The sequence below is a fragment of the Nerophis ophidion genome, linkage group LG01, assembly GCF_033978795.1.
Source record: "Nerophis ophidion isolate RoL-2023_Sa linkage group LG01, RoL_Noph_v1.0, whole genome shotgun sequence".
Taxonomy (NCBI): Eukaryota; Metazoa; Chordata; class Actinopteri; order Syngnathiformes; family Syngnathidae; genus Nerophis; species Nerophis ophidion.
Window position 1 is genome coordinate 46,452,196 of NC_084611.1, and position 18,122 is coordinate 46,470,317.

General features: G+C 44.5%; 1 protein-coding gene across 1 annotated transcript in view; it reads right to left on the reverse strand.

Annotated features, from left to right (window-relative positions):
• Window positions 1-18,122, reverse strand: part of LOC133555739 (protein crumbs homolog 1-like) — a 108,332-nt gene that overhangs the window by 43,616 nt on the left and 46,594 nt on the right. The window contains exons 3-6 of the mRNA XM_061905054.1: window positions 14,737-14,932; window positions 11,846-11,985; window positions 10,164-10,349; window positions 9,987-10,100 (exon numbers count right to left, since the gene is read on the reverse strand). Coding sequence (XP_061761038.1) covers window positions 9,987-10,100; window positions 10,164-10,349; window positions 11,846-11,985; window positions 14,737-14,932 — 636 coding nt within the window. The remainder of the gene's footprint in view (window positions 1-9,986; window positions 10,101-10,163; window positions 10,350-11,845; window positions 11,986-14,736; window positions 14,933-18,122) is intronic.

Below are 18,122 nucleotides of genomic sequence, written 5' to 3' on the forward strand. Positions count from 1 at the left end.
CCATTGCTGACAGTGGAAGCAACCTGCAGGAGGCTCTGCAGGCCCATTGCTGACAGTGGAAGCAAGCTGCAGGAGGCGCTGCAGACCCATTGCTGACAGTGGAAGCAAGCTGCAGGAGGCGCTGCAGACCCATTGCTGACAGTGGAAGCAACCTGCAGGAGGCACTGTAGACCCTTTGCTGACAGTGGAAGCAACCTGAAGGAGGCGCTGCAGACCCATTGCTGACAGTGGAAGCAACCTGCAGGAGGCTCTGCAGGCCCATTGCTGACAGTGGAAGCAAGCTGCAGGAGGTGCTGCAGGCCCATTGCTGACAGTGGAAGCAACCTGCAGGGGGCACTGAAGGCCCATTGCTGACAGTGGAAGCAACCAGCAGGAGGCGCTGCAGACCCATTGCTGACAGTGGAAGCAACCTGCAAGAGGCGCTGCAGGCCCATTGTTGACAGTGGAAGCAACCTGGAGGAGGCACTGCAGGTCCATTGCTGACATTGGAAGCAACCAGCAGGAGGCACTGCGGACCCATAGCTCACAGTGGAAGCAAGCTGCAGGAGGTGCTGCAGGCCCATTGCTGACAGTGGAAGCAACCTGCAGGAGGCACTGTAGACCCTTTGCTGACAGTGGAAGCAACCTGCAGGAGGCACTGCAGACCCATTGCTGACAGTGGAAGCAACCTGCAGGAGGCACTGTAGACCCTTTGCTGACAGTGGAAGCAACCTGCAGGAGGCACTGCAGACCCATTGCTGACAGTGGAAGCAACCTGCAGGAGGCGCTGCAGGCCCATTGCTGACAGTGGAAGCAAGCTGCAGGAGGTGCTGCAGGCCCATTGCTGACAGTGGAAGCAACCTGCAGGGGGCACTGAAGGCCCATTGCTGACAGTGGAAGCAAGCTGCAGGAGGTGCTGCAGGCCCATTGCTGACAGTGGAAGCAACCTGCAGGGGGCACTGAAGGCCCATTGCTGACAGTGGAAGCAAGCTGCAGGAGGTGCTGCAGGCCCATTGCTGACAGTGGAAGCAACCTGCAGGGGGCACTGAAGGCCCATTGCTGACAGTGGAAGCAGCCAGCAGGAGGCGCTGCAGACCCATTGCTGACAGTGGAAGCAACCTGCAGGAGGCACTGCAGACCCATTGCTGACAGTGGAAGCAACCTGCAGGGGGCACTGAAGGCCCATTGCTGACAGTGGAAGCAAGCTGCAGGAGGTGCTGCAGGCCCATTGCTGACAGTGGAAGCAACCTGCAGGGGGCACTGAAGGCCCATTGCTGACAGTGGAAGCAAGCTGCAGGAGGTGCTGCAGGCCCATTGCTGACAGTGGAAGCAACCTGCAGGGGGCACTGAAGGCCCATTGCTGACAGTGGAAGCAGCCAGCAGGAGGCGCTGCAGACCCATTGCTGACAGTGGAAGCAACCTGCAGGAGGCACTGCAGACCCATTGCTGACAGTGGAAGCAACCTGCAGGAGGCACTGTAGACCCATTGCTGACAGTGGAAGCAACCTGCAGGAGGCACTGCAGACCCATTGCTGACAGTGGAAGCAACCTGCAGGAGGCGCTGCAGACCCATTGCTGACAGTGGAAGCAACCTGCAGGAGGCACTGCAGACCCATTGCTGACAGTGGAAGCAACCTGCAGGAGGCACTGCAGACCCATTGCTGACAGTGGAAGCAACCTGCAGGAGGCGCTGCAGACCCATTGCTGACAGTGGAAGCAACCTGCAGGAGGCGCTGCAGGCCCATTGCTGACATTGGAAGCAACCAGCGGGAGGCACTGCGGACCCATAGCTGACAGTGGAAGCAAGCTGCAGGAGGTGCTGCAGGCCCATTGCTGACAGTGGAAGCAACCTGCAGGAGGCACTGCAGACCCATTGCTGACAGTGGAAGCAACCAGCAGGAGGCGCTGCAGACCCATTGCTGACAGTGGAAGCAACCTGCAGGAGGCACTGCAGACCCATTGCTGACAGTGGAAGCAACCTGCAGGAGGCACTGTAGACCCATTGCTGACAGTGGAAGCAACCTGCAGGAGGCACTGCAGACCCATTGCTGACAGTGGAAGCAACCTGCAGGAGGCACTGCAGACCCATTGCTGACAGTGGAAGCAACCTGCAGGAGGCGCTGCAGACCCATTGCTGACAGTGGAAGCAACCTGCAGGAGGCGCTGCAGGCCCATTGTTGACAGTGGAAGCAACCTGGAGGAGGCACTGCAGGCCCATTGCTGACAGTGGAAGCAAGCTGCAGGAGGTGCTGCAGGCCCATTGCTGACAGTGGAAGCAACCTGCAGGAGGCACTGCAGACCCATTGCTGACAGTGGAAGCAACCTGCAGGAGGCGCTGCAGACCCATTGCTGACAGTGGAAGCAACCTGCAGGAGGCGCTGCAGACCCATTGCTGACAGTGGAAGCAACCTGCAGGAGGCGCTGCAGGCCCATTGCTGACAGTGGTAGCAAGCTGCAGGAGGTGCTGCAGGCCCATTGCTGACAGTGGAAGCAACCTGCAGGGGGCACTGAAGGCCCATTGCTGACAGTGGAAGCAACCAGCAGGAGGCGCTGCAGACCCATTGCTGACAGTGGAAGCAACTGGCAGGAGGCACTGCAGACCCATTGCTGACAGTGGAAGCAACCTGCAGGAGGCACTGTAGACCCATTGCTGACAGTGGAAGCAACCTGCAGGAGGCAATGCAGACCCATTGCTGACAGTGGAAGCAACCTGCAGGAGGCGCTGCAGACCCATTGCTGACAGTGGAAGCAACCTGCAGGGGGCACTGAAGGCCCATTGCTGACAGTGGAAGCAACCTGCAGGAGGCGCTGCAGACCCATTGCTGACAGTGGAAGCAACCTGCAGGAGGCGCTGCAGGCCCATTGTTGACAGTGGAAGCAACCTGGAGGAGGCACTGCAGGCCCATTGCTGACATTGGAAGCAACCAGCGGGAGGCACTGCGGACCCATAGCTGACAGTGGAAGCAACCTGCAGGAGGCACTGCAGACCCATTGCTGACAGTGGAAGCAACCTGCAGGAGGCGCTGCAGACCCATTGCTGACAGTGGAAGCAACCTGCAGGAGGCGCTGCAGGCCCATTGTTGACAGTGGAAGCAACCTGGAGGAGGCACTGCAGGCCCATTGCTGACATTGGACGCAACCAGCGGGAGGCACTGCGGACCCATAGCTGACAGTGGAAGCAAGCTGCAGGAGGTGCTGCAGGCCCATTGCTGACAGTGGAAGCAACCTGCAGGAGGCACTGCAGACCCATTGCTGACAGTGGAAGCAACCAGCAGGAGGCGCTGCAGACCCATTGCTGACAGTGGAAGCAACCTGCAGGAGGCACTGCAGACCCATTGCTGACAGTGGAAGCAACCTGCAGGAGGCACTGTAGACCCATTGCTGACAGTGGAAGCAACCTGCAGGAGGCGCTGCAGACCCATTGCTGACAGTGGAAGCAACCTGCAGGAGGCGCTGCAGGCCCATTGTTGACAGTGGAAGCAACCTGGAGGAGGCACTGCAGGCCCATTGCTGACATTGGAAGCAACCAGCGGGAGGCACTGCGGACCCATAGCTGACAGTGGAAGCAAGCTGCAGGAGGTGCTGCAGGCCCATTGCTGACAGTGGAAGCAACCTGCAGGAGGCACTGCAGACCCATTGCTGACAGTGGAAGCAACCTGCAGGAGGCGCTGCAGACCCATTGCTGACAGTGGAAGCAATCTGCAGGAGGCGCTGCAGACCCATTGCTGACGGTGGAAGCAACCTGCAGGAGGTGCTGCAGGCCCATTGTTGACAGTGGAAGCAACCTGGAGGAGGCACTGCAGGCCCATTGCTGACAGTGGAAGCAACCTGGAGGAGGCACTGCAGACCCATAGCTGACAGTGGAAGCAAGCTGCAGGAGGCACTGCAGACCCATTGCTGACAGTGGAAGCAACCTGCAGGAGGCGCTGCAGACCCATTGCTGACAGTGGAAGCAACCTGCAGGAGGCGCTGCAGACCCATTGCTGACAGTGGAAGCAACCTGCAGGAGGTGCTGCAGGCCCATTGTTGACAGTGGAAGCAACCTGGAGGAGGCACTGCAGGCCCATTGCTGACAGTGGAAGCAACCTGGAGGAGGCACTGCAGACCCATAGCTGACAGTGGAAGCAAGCTGCAGGAGGTGCTGCAGACCCATTGCTGACAGTGGAAGCAAGCTGCAGGAGGCTCTGCAGACCCATTGCTGCCCATGGACTTGCTGACCAGTGGGCGTGCGCCATACAATCCAATCACCATTCAGAAGTTTTAAATATTGATATTTTTAAAACAAAAAGACTCCATCTTCATGCAACTGGACATGTTCATAAACATGAACTGTTCAGTGCAAAATAATAGGGGTACAAAAAAATAATTGGTTCACACCTGAATTGCGATTCTTATCTCATCCCAAATCCAAATCGTTTCAAAACTTTCAATATCTTTTTTTATATTGGGTAAAACTTAAAAATAAAAATAAAAAACATGTTTAGGCCATCTGCATGCAACTAAAAGGAAATGCTCTAATACAACAAGTAATATAAATGTTCCAGTGCATATTTAGGGGTCCTGTTCTCTCTCTCTCTCTCTCTCTCTCTCTCTCTCTCTCTTTCTCTCTCTCTCTCTATATATATCTATGTGTGTGTGTGTATATATATATATACTGTACATATATATATATATATATATATATATACGTATAATTATATATTTTATATAAATATATATATGTATATATATAATTATAAACATATAAATATATATATATATATATATATATATATATGTATATATATATAGATATTTTTCTTTTAATAAATATTTTTTTATGGCGATTAATTGCATTGTTATAGGAGTTCATTGTTCATAGGCAACTCCAAATGTTTGGTGATTAAAGGTAGATAAATATACCCTAGACCAGGGGGTCTAAAAGCATATATCATGTATATAGAAGGAGTTTTTCCAACCTGTCACCTGTTTTGAAAAATGTTTACTGTTATTATTATCCCAAACAATAAATTGTGAGGATCGGTTTGACTCGAGAATCTATTCTGAATGAAATGGTTACCCTAGGAATGGGAAATCAGATGGAATGGTTCAGTGCCCAAAGATTCCCAGCCTCACAGACCAGAGTTGAGAAGTTCTGTCTTCTCAGTCGGCCATCAGTAACACCATGAGGGGTGAAAATACCTTTTGTCCAATCTGTTATTTTCCCTTTTTCCTGCTTGAATTCTGATACTATTTGACTCCACCCTGAATTGAATAAGCTGCATGTTTTGGAGTCATGGCAAGGCATCAAGTAATATGACTTTTTCAGCGCAATAAACCAAATATGTTCCCAGCAGGGGTATACAGCCATCAGACTGTATAATGCATATGTTCCTTGACTCCACTTAAATTTAGAATATATGTATATTATTCATATAATATATATTATATACATAATATTATATTATTTATTATCATAATTGTTTATTGTGAGCAAACTGTGGTGTTGAATTGAATAAAGTACATTCTATTCTACATTCTATTCTATTCTATTCTATTTTATGTACAGTAGATGGCGGTATTGTCCTGTTTAAGAGTGTCACAAGTTCACAACATTGCTGCTTACGGCAGACGAACTGCTTTATGGTAGACGAAAACGTGACTGCTGTTGTTGTGTGTTACCGGGCTGGGAGGACTTTAATGAAACTGCCTAACAATAAACCCACATAAGAAACTAAGAACTCGCCCTCAATCATTCTACAGCTATAACGTCATTGGGCAGGCTCGGTCTTTATACACGTCACTCAAGTCCGCAATTGAGCTGGAGGGGGCGTGGCCTCAAGCTACGCCTGAATTTCGGGATATTTTCGGGAGAAAATTTGTCCCGGGAGGTTTTCGGGAGAGGCACTGAATTTCGGGAGTCTGCCGGAAAATCCGGGAGGGTTGGCAAGTATGCTTGGAGGTGTTTTATTGTATTTGCTAGTAAGTCTGTTGTTAATCAATGTATTATTAATATTATTCTTCACAAAAGTTTGGCTCACTCTTCCCAGCCCAAAGTTTTCACCCGACCAGAACCCTTTCAGGATCTAAACATTCGGCTGGACCAGGAATCGTGTGCTCGCCCAAAAAAATGTTGAAAAATGTGAGCAGATTACCCAGATTGCCTGAGTCCCGGGACAATTTTCCAATTGAAAATAACGAGTGATTTTTTCATCTTGCACAATTCCCACATCTCTCACCCGATTGGAAGCGTTGCAGTATCCACACACTCCACTCACCTTGGACAATCAAACTTTTTTTTTTAAGTTAAAATAAATTCCAGGAATTCTCAGAATTCCCGTTTCTCCAGGGCCCGATTTTCACCTTTTGCTGGAATGTTTTCACAGTCTTTTGTTTGACCATTCCACCTTCAAAACATTGCTCTCATTTGTAACAAGAACATTTTTTTAAATTCCTATTTCTTTTTCCCAAAATTCCAGGAATTCTGAAATACCACTTCTAAATTTGAAATTTGACTACGTCAACAGTTTTTAACCGTTTTTTAAAAAATCCCGCACCAAACCATTCCTATAATCTAGGATAATTGTGCGAATATTGATATTTTCTAAAATTCCCGTCCTTCCTGAAATTCCCAAATTTCTAAGAAAAAAATTCCCATTCATATGTAGCTGAGATAGGCGCCAGCGCCCCCCGCGACCCCGAAAGGGAATAAGCGGTAGAAATGGATGGATGGATGGATGAATGAAAACATTTTTCCAAATGTGTTGCATTTTTTAATCCCAATTCCGACATGAAGCCCCACTGCTCTGTACATATGTCCAACGCAAAACATGCTTTCTCTTTCCCTAAATTCCAGCTTTTCCCGGAATTTCCGGTGATTATCTCCCCGTTGACAATGAATGGAAATTATTCAAGCCACTTTATATCCCACATTTCTCATTCGATTTGAAGCGTTCCAACATTTCCCTGAATACCCGAAATGACCAGGAATTTCCCTCCATTGAAAATGAACGGGCAATATACAAACCTCTCCATTTCTCACATTTCCCAACCGATTGGAAGTGTTCCAACACCCACCCTGGACATTCAAGCATTCAAGCTGTGCACATCGAGCGTTCACACGCATTTTCTATTCCTGCCAACGCTAACAACAATCTTGATGCTAAACCTGATCTTTTGTTTTTGTTTCATCATTTATGTGGATTTACCTTTGTTTTCTGCATGCAAAACCAGGGATGTGCTGATACCAAGTTTTCACTTCTGATGTGATACCAATCTTGGAGCCTTGTGAAATGGCTGATACCGGTGTTGAACCGATATGCTATCAGTAAGTATGGTACATACTTGTATTATCCAGTAGTGTGGAATGTTTCAACCAGTGAAATGAGTCAAACAGAAAACAATGAAAAACACTAACCTATTTATTATTAACCGTCTGGAATGGACTTATGCTGTCTTTAAGAGGAAGTGGATTGGTAATTGTGTAAACATTGTTGCTTTTTTATGTTTTCAATTCTCCCCGGGAGAATTGTGCAACTGGGATTATTCATAAATGGGATACCGCAAATTTTTCACCCAGATTTTCTTATCTCATTTGGAAAAAATACGCATCCTGGGAATCAAAGTGGTCCTTAGGGGCAATATAGCTCGGCTGGTAGAGTGGCCGTGCCAGCAACTTCAGGGTTCCAGGTTCAATTCCCACTTACGCCAACCCAGTAACTGCCGTTGTGTCCTTGAGCAAGACACTTGACCCACCTGCCCCAAGTGCCACCCACACTCAGATATTGGCTTCCACTATGTAAAGCGCTTTGAATCACTAGAGAAAAGCGCCATATAAATATAATCCACTTCACTTTACTTTACTTTTCAGAGTTTACGGGGTGACCGCCTCCTGCATTTGGGAACTTAATAGGATTATTATGTTTTTCATCCACACACGTTTGGCTTTTCTTTCAGACCACAAGAGGCTTGTTTTAGCAGCACGGAAATAACACAACTAAGTTTCCATTTGTGTGTAGACTTTCACACCACAAGAGGCTTGTATTGGCAGCACAGAAACACAACACAACAATTGAAATAACACAACCAAGTTGTGATTTGTGTGTAGACTTTCACACCACAAGAGGCTTGTATTGGCAACACAGAAACACAACACAAGAATTGAAATAACACAACTAAGTTGTGATTTGTGTGTTGCAAAGGACCAGGGGCTGTTATGGGAGCACAGAAGGTCAGCACAACAATTACAAATAATACTACTAAGTTGTGATTTGCACATAAAGTGTTGTCCTGTTGTTTTTCATCAGATTTGAAACAGGCTTTTAAGCAGCTTTGCCATAAGCTCCTCGCCTTCAACAATTCCTTAGCCATTTAATACCCAAGATGAACATATGGAGGCTTTTATTGGCTTTGCACTTCTCTGCTGTAAACCATATGTTTGCTCTGCCTCTTGCTAGCAAATTAGCTTCCCCTATTTCCTTTTCAACTATTGGAAATCCTCTCGGCTAAGATGGGCACTACGTGGGCCGTAACTGCTAAAGTCCTTCCAAATAAAATAAGGACCGGGCTGGAAATGAAAAGTAGTCAGAAATTCCTTATCAACCAACACAATGGCCATAATAAACGTCATCTGTCTCTCCTTTTCTTACGCAACCATCAAACATGTCCACGCACCATCTGTACTTTACATAGGAATCCACTGCAATGCATGATGGGTGATATGCAAAACCCTTCACCACGTTTGGCACATTTTTAGCACCTCGATATTTGTCATTGGTGATAAAAGTGGGTCAAGGTAAGTTTGTCACAAGAAGTCGACCTTAGGGAAAGTACTAATCAGCCTGCTTCGTAAGAGTGTTGTACCTGTGAAGCCTTGGGGAACGTACTAATCAGCCTGCTTCGTAAGAGTGTTGTACATGTGAAGCCTTGGGGAAAGTACTAATCAGCCTGCTTCATAAGAGTGTTGTACCTGTGAAGCCTTGGGGAAAGTACTAATCAGCCTGTTTTGTAAGAGTGTTGTACCTGTGAAGCCTTGGGAAAAGTACTAATCAGCCTGCTTCATAAGAGTGTTGTACCTGTGAAGCCTTGGGGAAAGTACTAATAAGCCTGCTTTGTAAGAGTGTTGTACATATGAAGCCTTGGGAAAAGTACTAATCAGCCTGCTTCATAAGAGTGTTGTACCTGTGAAGCCTTGGGGAAAGTACTAATCAGCCTGCTTCATAAGAGTGTTGTACCTGTGAAGCCTTGGGGAACGTACTAATCAGCCTGCTTCGTAAGAGTGTTGTACATGTGAAGCCTTGGGGAAAGTACTAATCAGCCTGCTTCATAAGAGTGTTGTACCTGTGAAGCCTTGGGGAAAGTACTAATCAGCCTGTTTTGTAAGAGTGTTGTACCTGTGAAGCCTTGGGAAAAGTACTAATCAGCCTGCTTCATAAGAGTGTTGTACCTGTGAAGCCTTGGGGAAAGTACTAATAAGCCTGCTTTGTAAGAGTGTTGTACATATGAAGCCTTGGGAAAAGTACTAATCAGCCTGCTTCATAAGAGTGTTGTACCTGTGAAGCCTTGGGGAAAGTACTAATCAGCCTGCTTCGTAAGAGTGTTGTACATGTGAAGCCTTGGGAAAATTACTAATCAGCCTGCTTCATAAGAGTGTTGTACCTGTGAAGCCTTGGGGAAAGTACTAATCAGCCTGCTTTGTAAGAGTGTTGTACATGTGAAGCCTTGGGGAAAGTACTAATCAGCCTGCTTCATAAGAGTGTTGTACCTGTGAAGCCTTGGGGAAAGTACTAATCAGCCTGCTTCATAAGAGTGTTGTACATATGAAGCCTTGGGGAAAGTACTAATCAGCCTGCTTTGTAAGAGTGCTGTACCTGTGAAGCCTTGGGAAAAGTACTAATCAGCCTGCTTCATAAGAGTGTTGTACCTGTAAAGCCTTGGGGAAAGTACTAATCAGCCTGCTTTGTAAGAGTGTTGTACATGTGAAGCCTTGGGAAAAGTACTAATCAGCCTGCTTCATAAGAGTGTTGTACCTGTGAAGCCTTCAGGGCACCAGCACTGGTAGGAGTTGAGGCCATCCTGGCAGCTGCCGCCATGTTGGCACGGAGCGGAGACGCACTCGTCCACGTCCAGCGAGCAGTTTTCTCCTGCAACAACAACCTTGAGTACAGGCCTAGTCCATGGACAAGGTCACAGGGGTCTTGGCTGACCTGTGAATCCAGGTTGGCAGTGGCAGATGAATCCCGCCGCTGCTTGGTAGCTGAAGTGGGCTGTGCTGAGTTCAGGAAGAACGCCATAGTTGGAAAGATCCGAACGCTCAAAGCACTGGCCGCCATTTTCACACGGGTCCTCTTCACACTCGTCTTCATCCACCTGGCAGTTGTCGCCCAGGTAGCCTGAAACCACATCCTCCCTTTAGTTCATGTCTGCTCCCTCCATTTGTCTTGTGTTTTCTTTCCTATTAGCACCACAAGCTAACTTCTTCTCTCGTAGCATGCCAACCTTTGATACATTTTGATACTTGGCGCCATTTTAGTAGAAAGCTAACTTCCTTTACATTAGCATGCTAACATTTTATGTGAGCATGTTTGCCTATTTTGTTCATATAAACCTAAAAATAATTGATACTTGGTCACTTGGTGTCATCTTAGAAGTACGCTAACTTTTCCCATGTCATTGCCAATGTTATCATGTTACTGCTTTATGCCAGCTTTTTAGCTATTTGTGTTTGTTTAGCGCTAAAAATCATGGATTTTGATTGCTGGCGCCATCTTGAAATATGCTAACTTTTTCTATATTAGCATGCTAACGTTTCATGCTAACATTTATGCTATTTTTATTCGTAAAACCCAAGAAAATCATGGATTTTGATACTTGGCACCATCTCAGAAGTGAGCCAACTTTTCCAGTTTGTCATGTGGATGTTAGCATGCTAACGTTTAATGCTAGTATTTGAGCTATTTGTATGTTTGAACTTCAAATCACAGATTTTGATACCATCAATTGATGAAGGTGGACCCCGACTTAAACAAGTTGAAAAACTTATTGGGGTGTTACAATTTAGTGGTCAATTGTACGGAATATGTACTGTACTATGCAATCTACTAATAAAAGTCTCAATCAATGAATCAAAGCATCATCTTGGAAGTCTGCTAACTTGTATATGAGCATGCTAATCATTTTTGCCCATTTCATTGGTATAAATCCAAAAATCATTGATTTTGATAGATGGCGTTATCTTAGAAATATGTAAAATTTTCCTTTGTCATTGTTAATTATATTATGTTACCGCTTAATGCCAAAATTTGAGCTATTTGTGTTTTTTTTTGGCACCATCTTAGAAGTACGCTAACTTTTACAATGTCATCATGCTAATAATAGCGTGGTCGATTTTTTTTGGGCTCGTTTAGCAAGTATACACATCATTGTTATATATTTGGGTTTTTCAATAATGTATAACTGTAAGCATGCGATTTTTGGCATAGTATTGTTAACATGTTAGCTTTTTAGCTCATTTCTCTCATATCATATTTTTTGTTACTTGACGCTATCTGGCCAGCATGCTAGTGTTAGCATTTCAGTTGAGCTTTGGCACTTCAGAAATTACAAAGAATTTCTGCGAAATTGCATTTTCTAGTTTTGTGTGAAATTTGTAGATATTGTATTCATTTTGGAATGTGAAGACAACCAAATCCTTTAATTTGTCATTGGAAAAAGTTTGTGCACCCCTGATTTATTGAATGGCTCATTTCCTCCGGTATTGGCATCAATATTGAGATGTTAGCTTTTTGACCATTTAGCTTTTATTTGTCAATGTTTTTGCAGTGTGCTGTTGAACAAAGTTTCCAAGGTTTCCAGAACATGTCTGAGGTGTCCCAGTCACGTGGTGTACCTGGCCAGCAGAGGCACGTGTACTGGTTGACGCCCTCCAAGCAGGAGGCTCCATGCTGGCAGGGATCCGAAGCACATTCGGGGATGTCCTCCTCGCAATGGTCGCCTTCGAAGCCCGTCCCCTCGCAGTCGCACTCGTATCTGAGAAAGGACAAAACAAAGATTGAACTATGCCTTTTATTTTCATGCAGCTTTTATTACGTATCACAAAAAACAAGATTGAACTATGTCTTTTATTTTCATGTAGCTTTTATTATGTATCACAAAAAAAATTGAACTGGCAGCTTTTTTTACAGTAAAAACTGGCAGTTAAGTCATCAAAAAGTGATTGTAAAATGTGCTGTTTTTTTTTTACGATATTGTAGCTGAGATGGGCGCCAGCGCCCCCCGCGACCCCGAAAGGGAATAAGCGGTAGAAAATGGATGGATGGATGGATTATGGTAAACAGAAAAACGTTATCTGTTTGTTTCTTTTACAGTAAAAACTGGCAACTCAATCATCAAAATTATACCGTGAAAAATTATTGTTTGTTATTATTTATTTTCACTATATCACTGTAAACAGAAAAAACAATCTGTTTTCTCACGGTAAAACTGACAGTTTATTTGCCAAAATGTTACCGTAAAATGTAATGTTTTTTTCCCACAATATATTACTGTGGAGAGGGGCGTGTCCTACGCGTCCCCTGCGGGCGGGGTATGTGCAGCAGCCGGTCATGAAGCAGCAATCAGGTGAGCAGATACCTCAGCTGGGACGAGTTATCTAATCATCTGTTCCCTTTATCAGCAGCGTTGGAGACCATGAGCGGGGCTGGCAGAGAGAGTGAGACTGCCAGACAAGAGAGAGCAGGAGTGCAACGCTCTGTGTATGATGTAAATGGAGCCGAAAGGCGAATATTCTTGTGCATTCTTGACACGATGAAAAACAGGAAGAGACTGGTGAACGTTAAAGTTTGTTTGAAACATTAAGAGACTGATGAACATTGGAATTGTGAAGAAATATTAAATGTGTTGTAAACTACTGGCCAAAGTGTGGTGTTTCCCATGAAGCAGCGAGAAGCCGGGACGGAGACGTCTACAATTACGGTAGATGGAAAAACAGAAACTGCTTTCTTACAGTAAAAACTAGCAATTTAGTGGGAAAATTGTATTTGTAAAATTTACTGTGGGTAACTTACACATCTGTGAAGGCACCACTAATGCTGAATGGTCCATACAGGTTTTGGAGCAACATATGTTGTCATCCAAGCAGCGTTTATTAAGTGTTGTTGAAAGAAAAGGTGATGTAACACAGTGGTGAACATGCCCTTTCCCAACTACTTTGACACGTGTTGCAGCCATGAAATTCTAAGTTAATTATTATTTGCAAAAAAAAAATAAAGTTTATGAGTTTGAACATCAAATATGTTGTCTTTGTAGTGCATTCAACTGAATATGGGTTGAAAAGCTCTGGCAAATCATTGTATTCCGTTTATATTTACATCTAACACAATTTCCCAACTCATATGGAAACGGGGTTTGTGTATATAATATATATATATATATATATATATATATATATATATATATATATATATATATATATATATATATATATATATGTAGGTGTGGGAAAAATCACAAGACTACTTCATCTCTATAGAACTGTTTCATGAGGGGTTCCCTCAATCATCAGGAGATTTTAATGGAAGCATTCACATACATGTGAATGTGTGTGTGTAAATGGGTTATACTTGTATGTATATATATATATACATATATATATATATATATATATATATATATATATATATATATATATATGTATGTGAATGCTTCCATTAAAATCTCCTGATGATTGAGGGAACCCCTCATAAAACAGTTCTGTAAAGATGAAGTAGTCTTGTGATTTTTCCCACACCTACAAATTGCGCTCTACCACGGTATCGAGCACTATTCTCTGGATAATCCAATCAAGGCATATATATATATATATATATATATATATATATATATATATATATATATATATATAGTAAAGGCCTATAATTTGGACACACCTTCTCCTCATTCAAAGTGTGTTCTTTATATCCATGACTATTTCCATTGTAGATTGTCACATGTGGAGTTATGTATTTAACAAAAAAAGGTGAATTAACTGAAAACATGTTTTATATTCCAATTCATTCCAAACAGCCACCTTTTGCTGTAAATACTGCTTTGCACACTCTTGGCATTCTCTCCATGAGCTTCAAGCACACCTGTGAAGTGAAAAGCATTTCAGGTGACAACCTCTTGAAGCTCATGGAGAGAATGCCAAGAGAGTGCGAAAAAGTAATCAGAGCAAAGGATGGCTATTTTGAAGAAACTTCACAAGTTATGTTCAGTTCCCTTTGCTACTTACCCAATTAAAATAGATATCTTTTTTAAAATGTATGTGTGGATTTATGTCATGTTTTTGCTCAAGTCAAATACATCCTACAAACGTGTTGTTTACACATCACTTATTCATCTGACACATCATTTGGCCATTCACTACCTTTTTTGCAGGCGCCAAGAGGGTTTTAGGTGAGCCGAGCAAAAAGGGAAATCCCGTCATGTGTGTGTGTGTGTGTGTGTGTGTGTGTGTAAATGGGTTATACTTGTATAGCGCTTTTCTACCTTCAAGGTACTCAAAGCGCTTTGACACTACTTCCACATTCACCCATTCAACCACACATTCACACACTGATGGCCATGCAAGGCCTTAACCACCACCCATCAGGAGCAAGGGTGAAGTGTCTGGCTCAAGGACACAACAGATGTGAAGAGGTTAGTAGAAGTTGGGGATTGAACCAGGAACCCTCAGGTTGCTGGCACGGCCACGCTCCAAATCGCTCTACGCCGTCCCGTGTGTGTGCGTGTAGAACCTACCTGTTGACCCCGTCAAGGCACACGGCGTTATTGAGGCACGGCGTGCTGGCACATTCGTCTACGTTGACCTCACAGTCGTGACCCTGGAAGCCTTCCATGCAGGTACAGGTGTAGGTGGCCACGTGGTCTTGGCAGGTAGCTCCATTCTGACAGGGTTCCTCTTCACACTCGTCTATCTCCTCCTCACAGTTCATCCCTGTGGTCCATCAGCACATTGAACAAGAAAGAACAGGACTGAAAGACTTTTGCTACGCTAACAGGAGACTTTTTTCTATATTGACCCTTTCAATCCCTTTTTGACTCATCACACAGCTGAAATGTGCCAAACATGAAATCGTGTGGAAGGAGTGGTTTGCCTTTTTCCCATCATGCATTGTAATGGATTTTAACTGCTGTCATTTTGATTTTTGTTTTAGTGCGTGGAAGTTTTTTTTTTAAATAATGAATGGCCAAAGTTCTGTGATCAGGTTGAGTTTTGTGTGACCGGGTGTTGACTTTGTTTTATCCTGCGCCATGTATAAAGAAGGTTTGCTGTATTGTACAATTCATGGTCATTGACCTGATTCGGTGGCCCTGTCCACTCACTGACTCAGTGGCCTAGTGGTTAGAGAATCTGCCATAAGATCAGTAGATTGTGGGTTCGAACCCTGGCTAACCCATACCAAAGACTATAAAAATAGGAGCCATTGCCTCCCTGCTCGTCACTCGGCATCAAGATTTGGAAGTGGGGGTTATTTCACCAACAATGATTCCCGAGCATGGCGTTGCTACTGCTCCCCTCCCCTCCCAGAGGGTGAACAAGAGGATGGGTCAAATGCAGAGGATGTCATGGGGGGGTTGCATCTTTATGCGGGATCATTCCTCCAATGTAAACAAGGACACGCCAGACGAAAACGTAAAGGTAGGATTTGATTTAATAAAAAATACACTGTACTGAACAGATAGAAAAAAACGAAAGAATAGCGTGCCGAACGCACAGGAAGCCTAGGCTAACACTTAGCACAGAGTCTAGAACAAGAACATAAAGGTGACTGTTGCTTACCACAAACAAGGAACCCAGGACAAGTGATAAAAAAGGCAGGCTTAAATATAGTCTCTTGATTGGACACAGGTGTGTCCAAAAAAACCGAGGCAGGTGAAAATCATAAGTAACCATAGTGACAAAACAAACAAGGAAGTGCAACCAGGAACTAAAGAAGTCCAAAACTAACAGAACATAATTAAACTGAACATGATCCGAACCACGGATCATGACAGAGGACACATTTCACCGCACTTAGTGTGTGTGTATGTATGTGTGCGTGCGTGCGTGTGTGCGTGTGCGTGCCAGTGACGTGCAGTCAGGGGCGACAGGTGAGGCATGGCCTCACCTGCCATCATAGAAAGAAAAAAATGTAAAAAGAAAAAAAACAATTATATTGTTATATGTATCCAGTGATTATACTATACAATTATTCTCCATTTAACTTCATCAGTTTCAAATAATTTTTTATTCAAAATTGCTTAATTTTCACATTTGCCGTTCAAATACTGAGAATTACTTGCGGTGAGTCACAGCCAGCTGAGCCTCCCCGTGGATTGCGCAATGACTCGGCTAACTGCTGGCTGCTGTGCAGTGAGACCGTATTGCTATATGAATTATATTATACATTTCCATAGTTTAGTTAGCTGAGGTATATAATGTGCAGTGTATTTTGTCAACAACTGTATGTGTGTAACGTATTTCTTGTGCTGGGCAATCATAAAACGGCTGCGAAGACTCACTGTGTGAGGCACCTGTTCTCCGGCCTCCTGGTGGTAGAGGGCGCTAGTGATCCCAGAGATCATTCTTGCACTACTCGGCTAGGCCTGGGGACATCTGAAGCCGGTCTGTTTTAAAGTTGTCATTTGACTGCGTATCGTAAAAACAACCGTCCAACATGTTACAACTAATTGTAAAATTATAGGTGCCGACCATCAGGGCCGAGTTGCGACGAAAGAGTATGTCGATGTTGAGATATTAAGCCGAGTTGGTAAGTGAATTTGTTTGCTAATAGTAGCTACTAGCCGTTCCCATGTATTTTCTATGGGCGGTTAGCATCGGGCTTTAACCCCGTTTCCTCCAATGTTTCTGATCCGATTGAATTTACATTTATGTCGAGTCTTTATTTTGGGTACTTAAATATGGTGACTGAGTATTGTGACGTTTTAAGGCCATCTGCATTTTTTATGCTACAGTAAAGACAATGAATGAACACGGCCGCTGCAGCGCGGTTACACCTGTCATAGCGACAACACTGTGTTACACCTGTCATAGTGACAACACTGTGTTACACCTGTCATAGTGACAACACTGTGTTACACCTGTCATAGTGACAACGCAGTGTTACACCTGTCATAGTGACAACGCAGTGTTACACCTGTCATAGTGACAACACTGTGTTACACCTGTCATAGTGACAACACAGTGTTACACCTGTCATAGTGACAACACTGTGTTACACCTGTCATAGTGACAACGCAGTGTTACACCTGTCATAGTGACAACGCAGTGTTACACCTGTCATAGTGACAACACTGTGTTACACCTGTCATAGTGACAACGCAGTGTTACACCTGTCATAGTGACAACGCTGTGTTACACCTGTCATAATGGCAACGCTGTGTTACACCTGTCATAGTGACAACGCTGTGTTACACCTGTCATAGTGACAATGCTGTGTTACACCTGTCATAGTGACAACACTGTGTTACACCTGTCATAGTGACAACGCAGTGTTACACCTGTCATAGTGACAATACTGTGTTACACCTGTCATAGTGACAACGCTGTGTTACACCTGTCATAGTGACAACGCAGTGTTACACCTGTCATAGTTACAACACTGTGTTACACCTGTCATAGTGACAACACTGTGTTACACCTGTCATAGTGACAACACTGTGTTACACCTGTCATAGTGACAACGCTGTGTTACACCTGTCATAGTGAAACCACTGTGTACTGTTGTGTTTGTTATTTTCTACATACATGTGATTATTTAATATTGTTAATGTTAGCAATATTATCACTAATAATGATAATAATAAGTGTAATTTATTTATACTATACTATACTAGCTAAAGTACCTGCTACATTAAGTTAAAGTACCAATGATTGTCACACACACACTAGGTGTGGTGAAACTTGTCCTTTGCATTTGACCCATCCCCTTGTTTCACCCCCTGGGAGGTGAGGGGAGCAGTGAGCAGCAGCGACCGGGAATCATTTTTGGTGATTTAACCCCCAATTCCGACACTTGATGCTGAATGCCAAGCAGGGAAGAATGCTGGTATGGGCTTCTAAACATAACCCGTTAACTGCTGCCAATCAAATGGGGAATAAGATACTCTATAGGGTTCATATG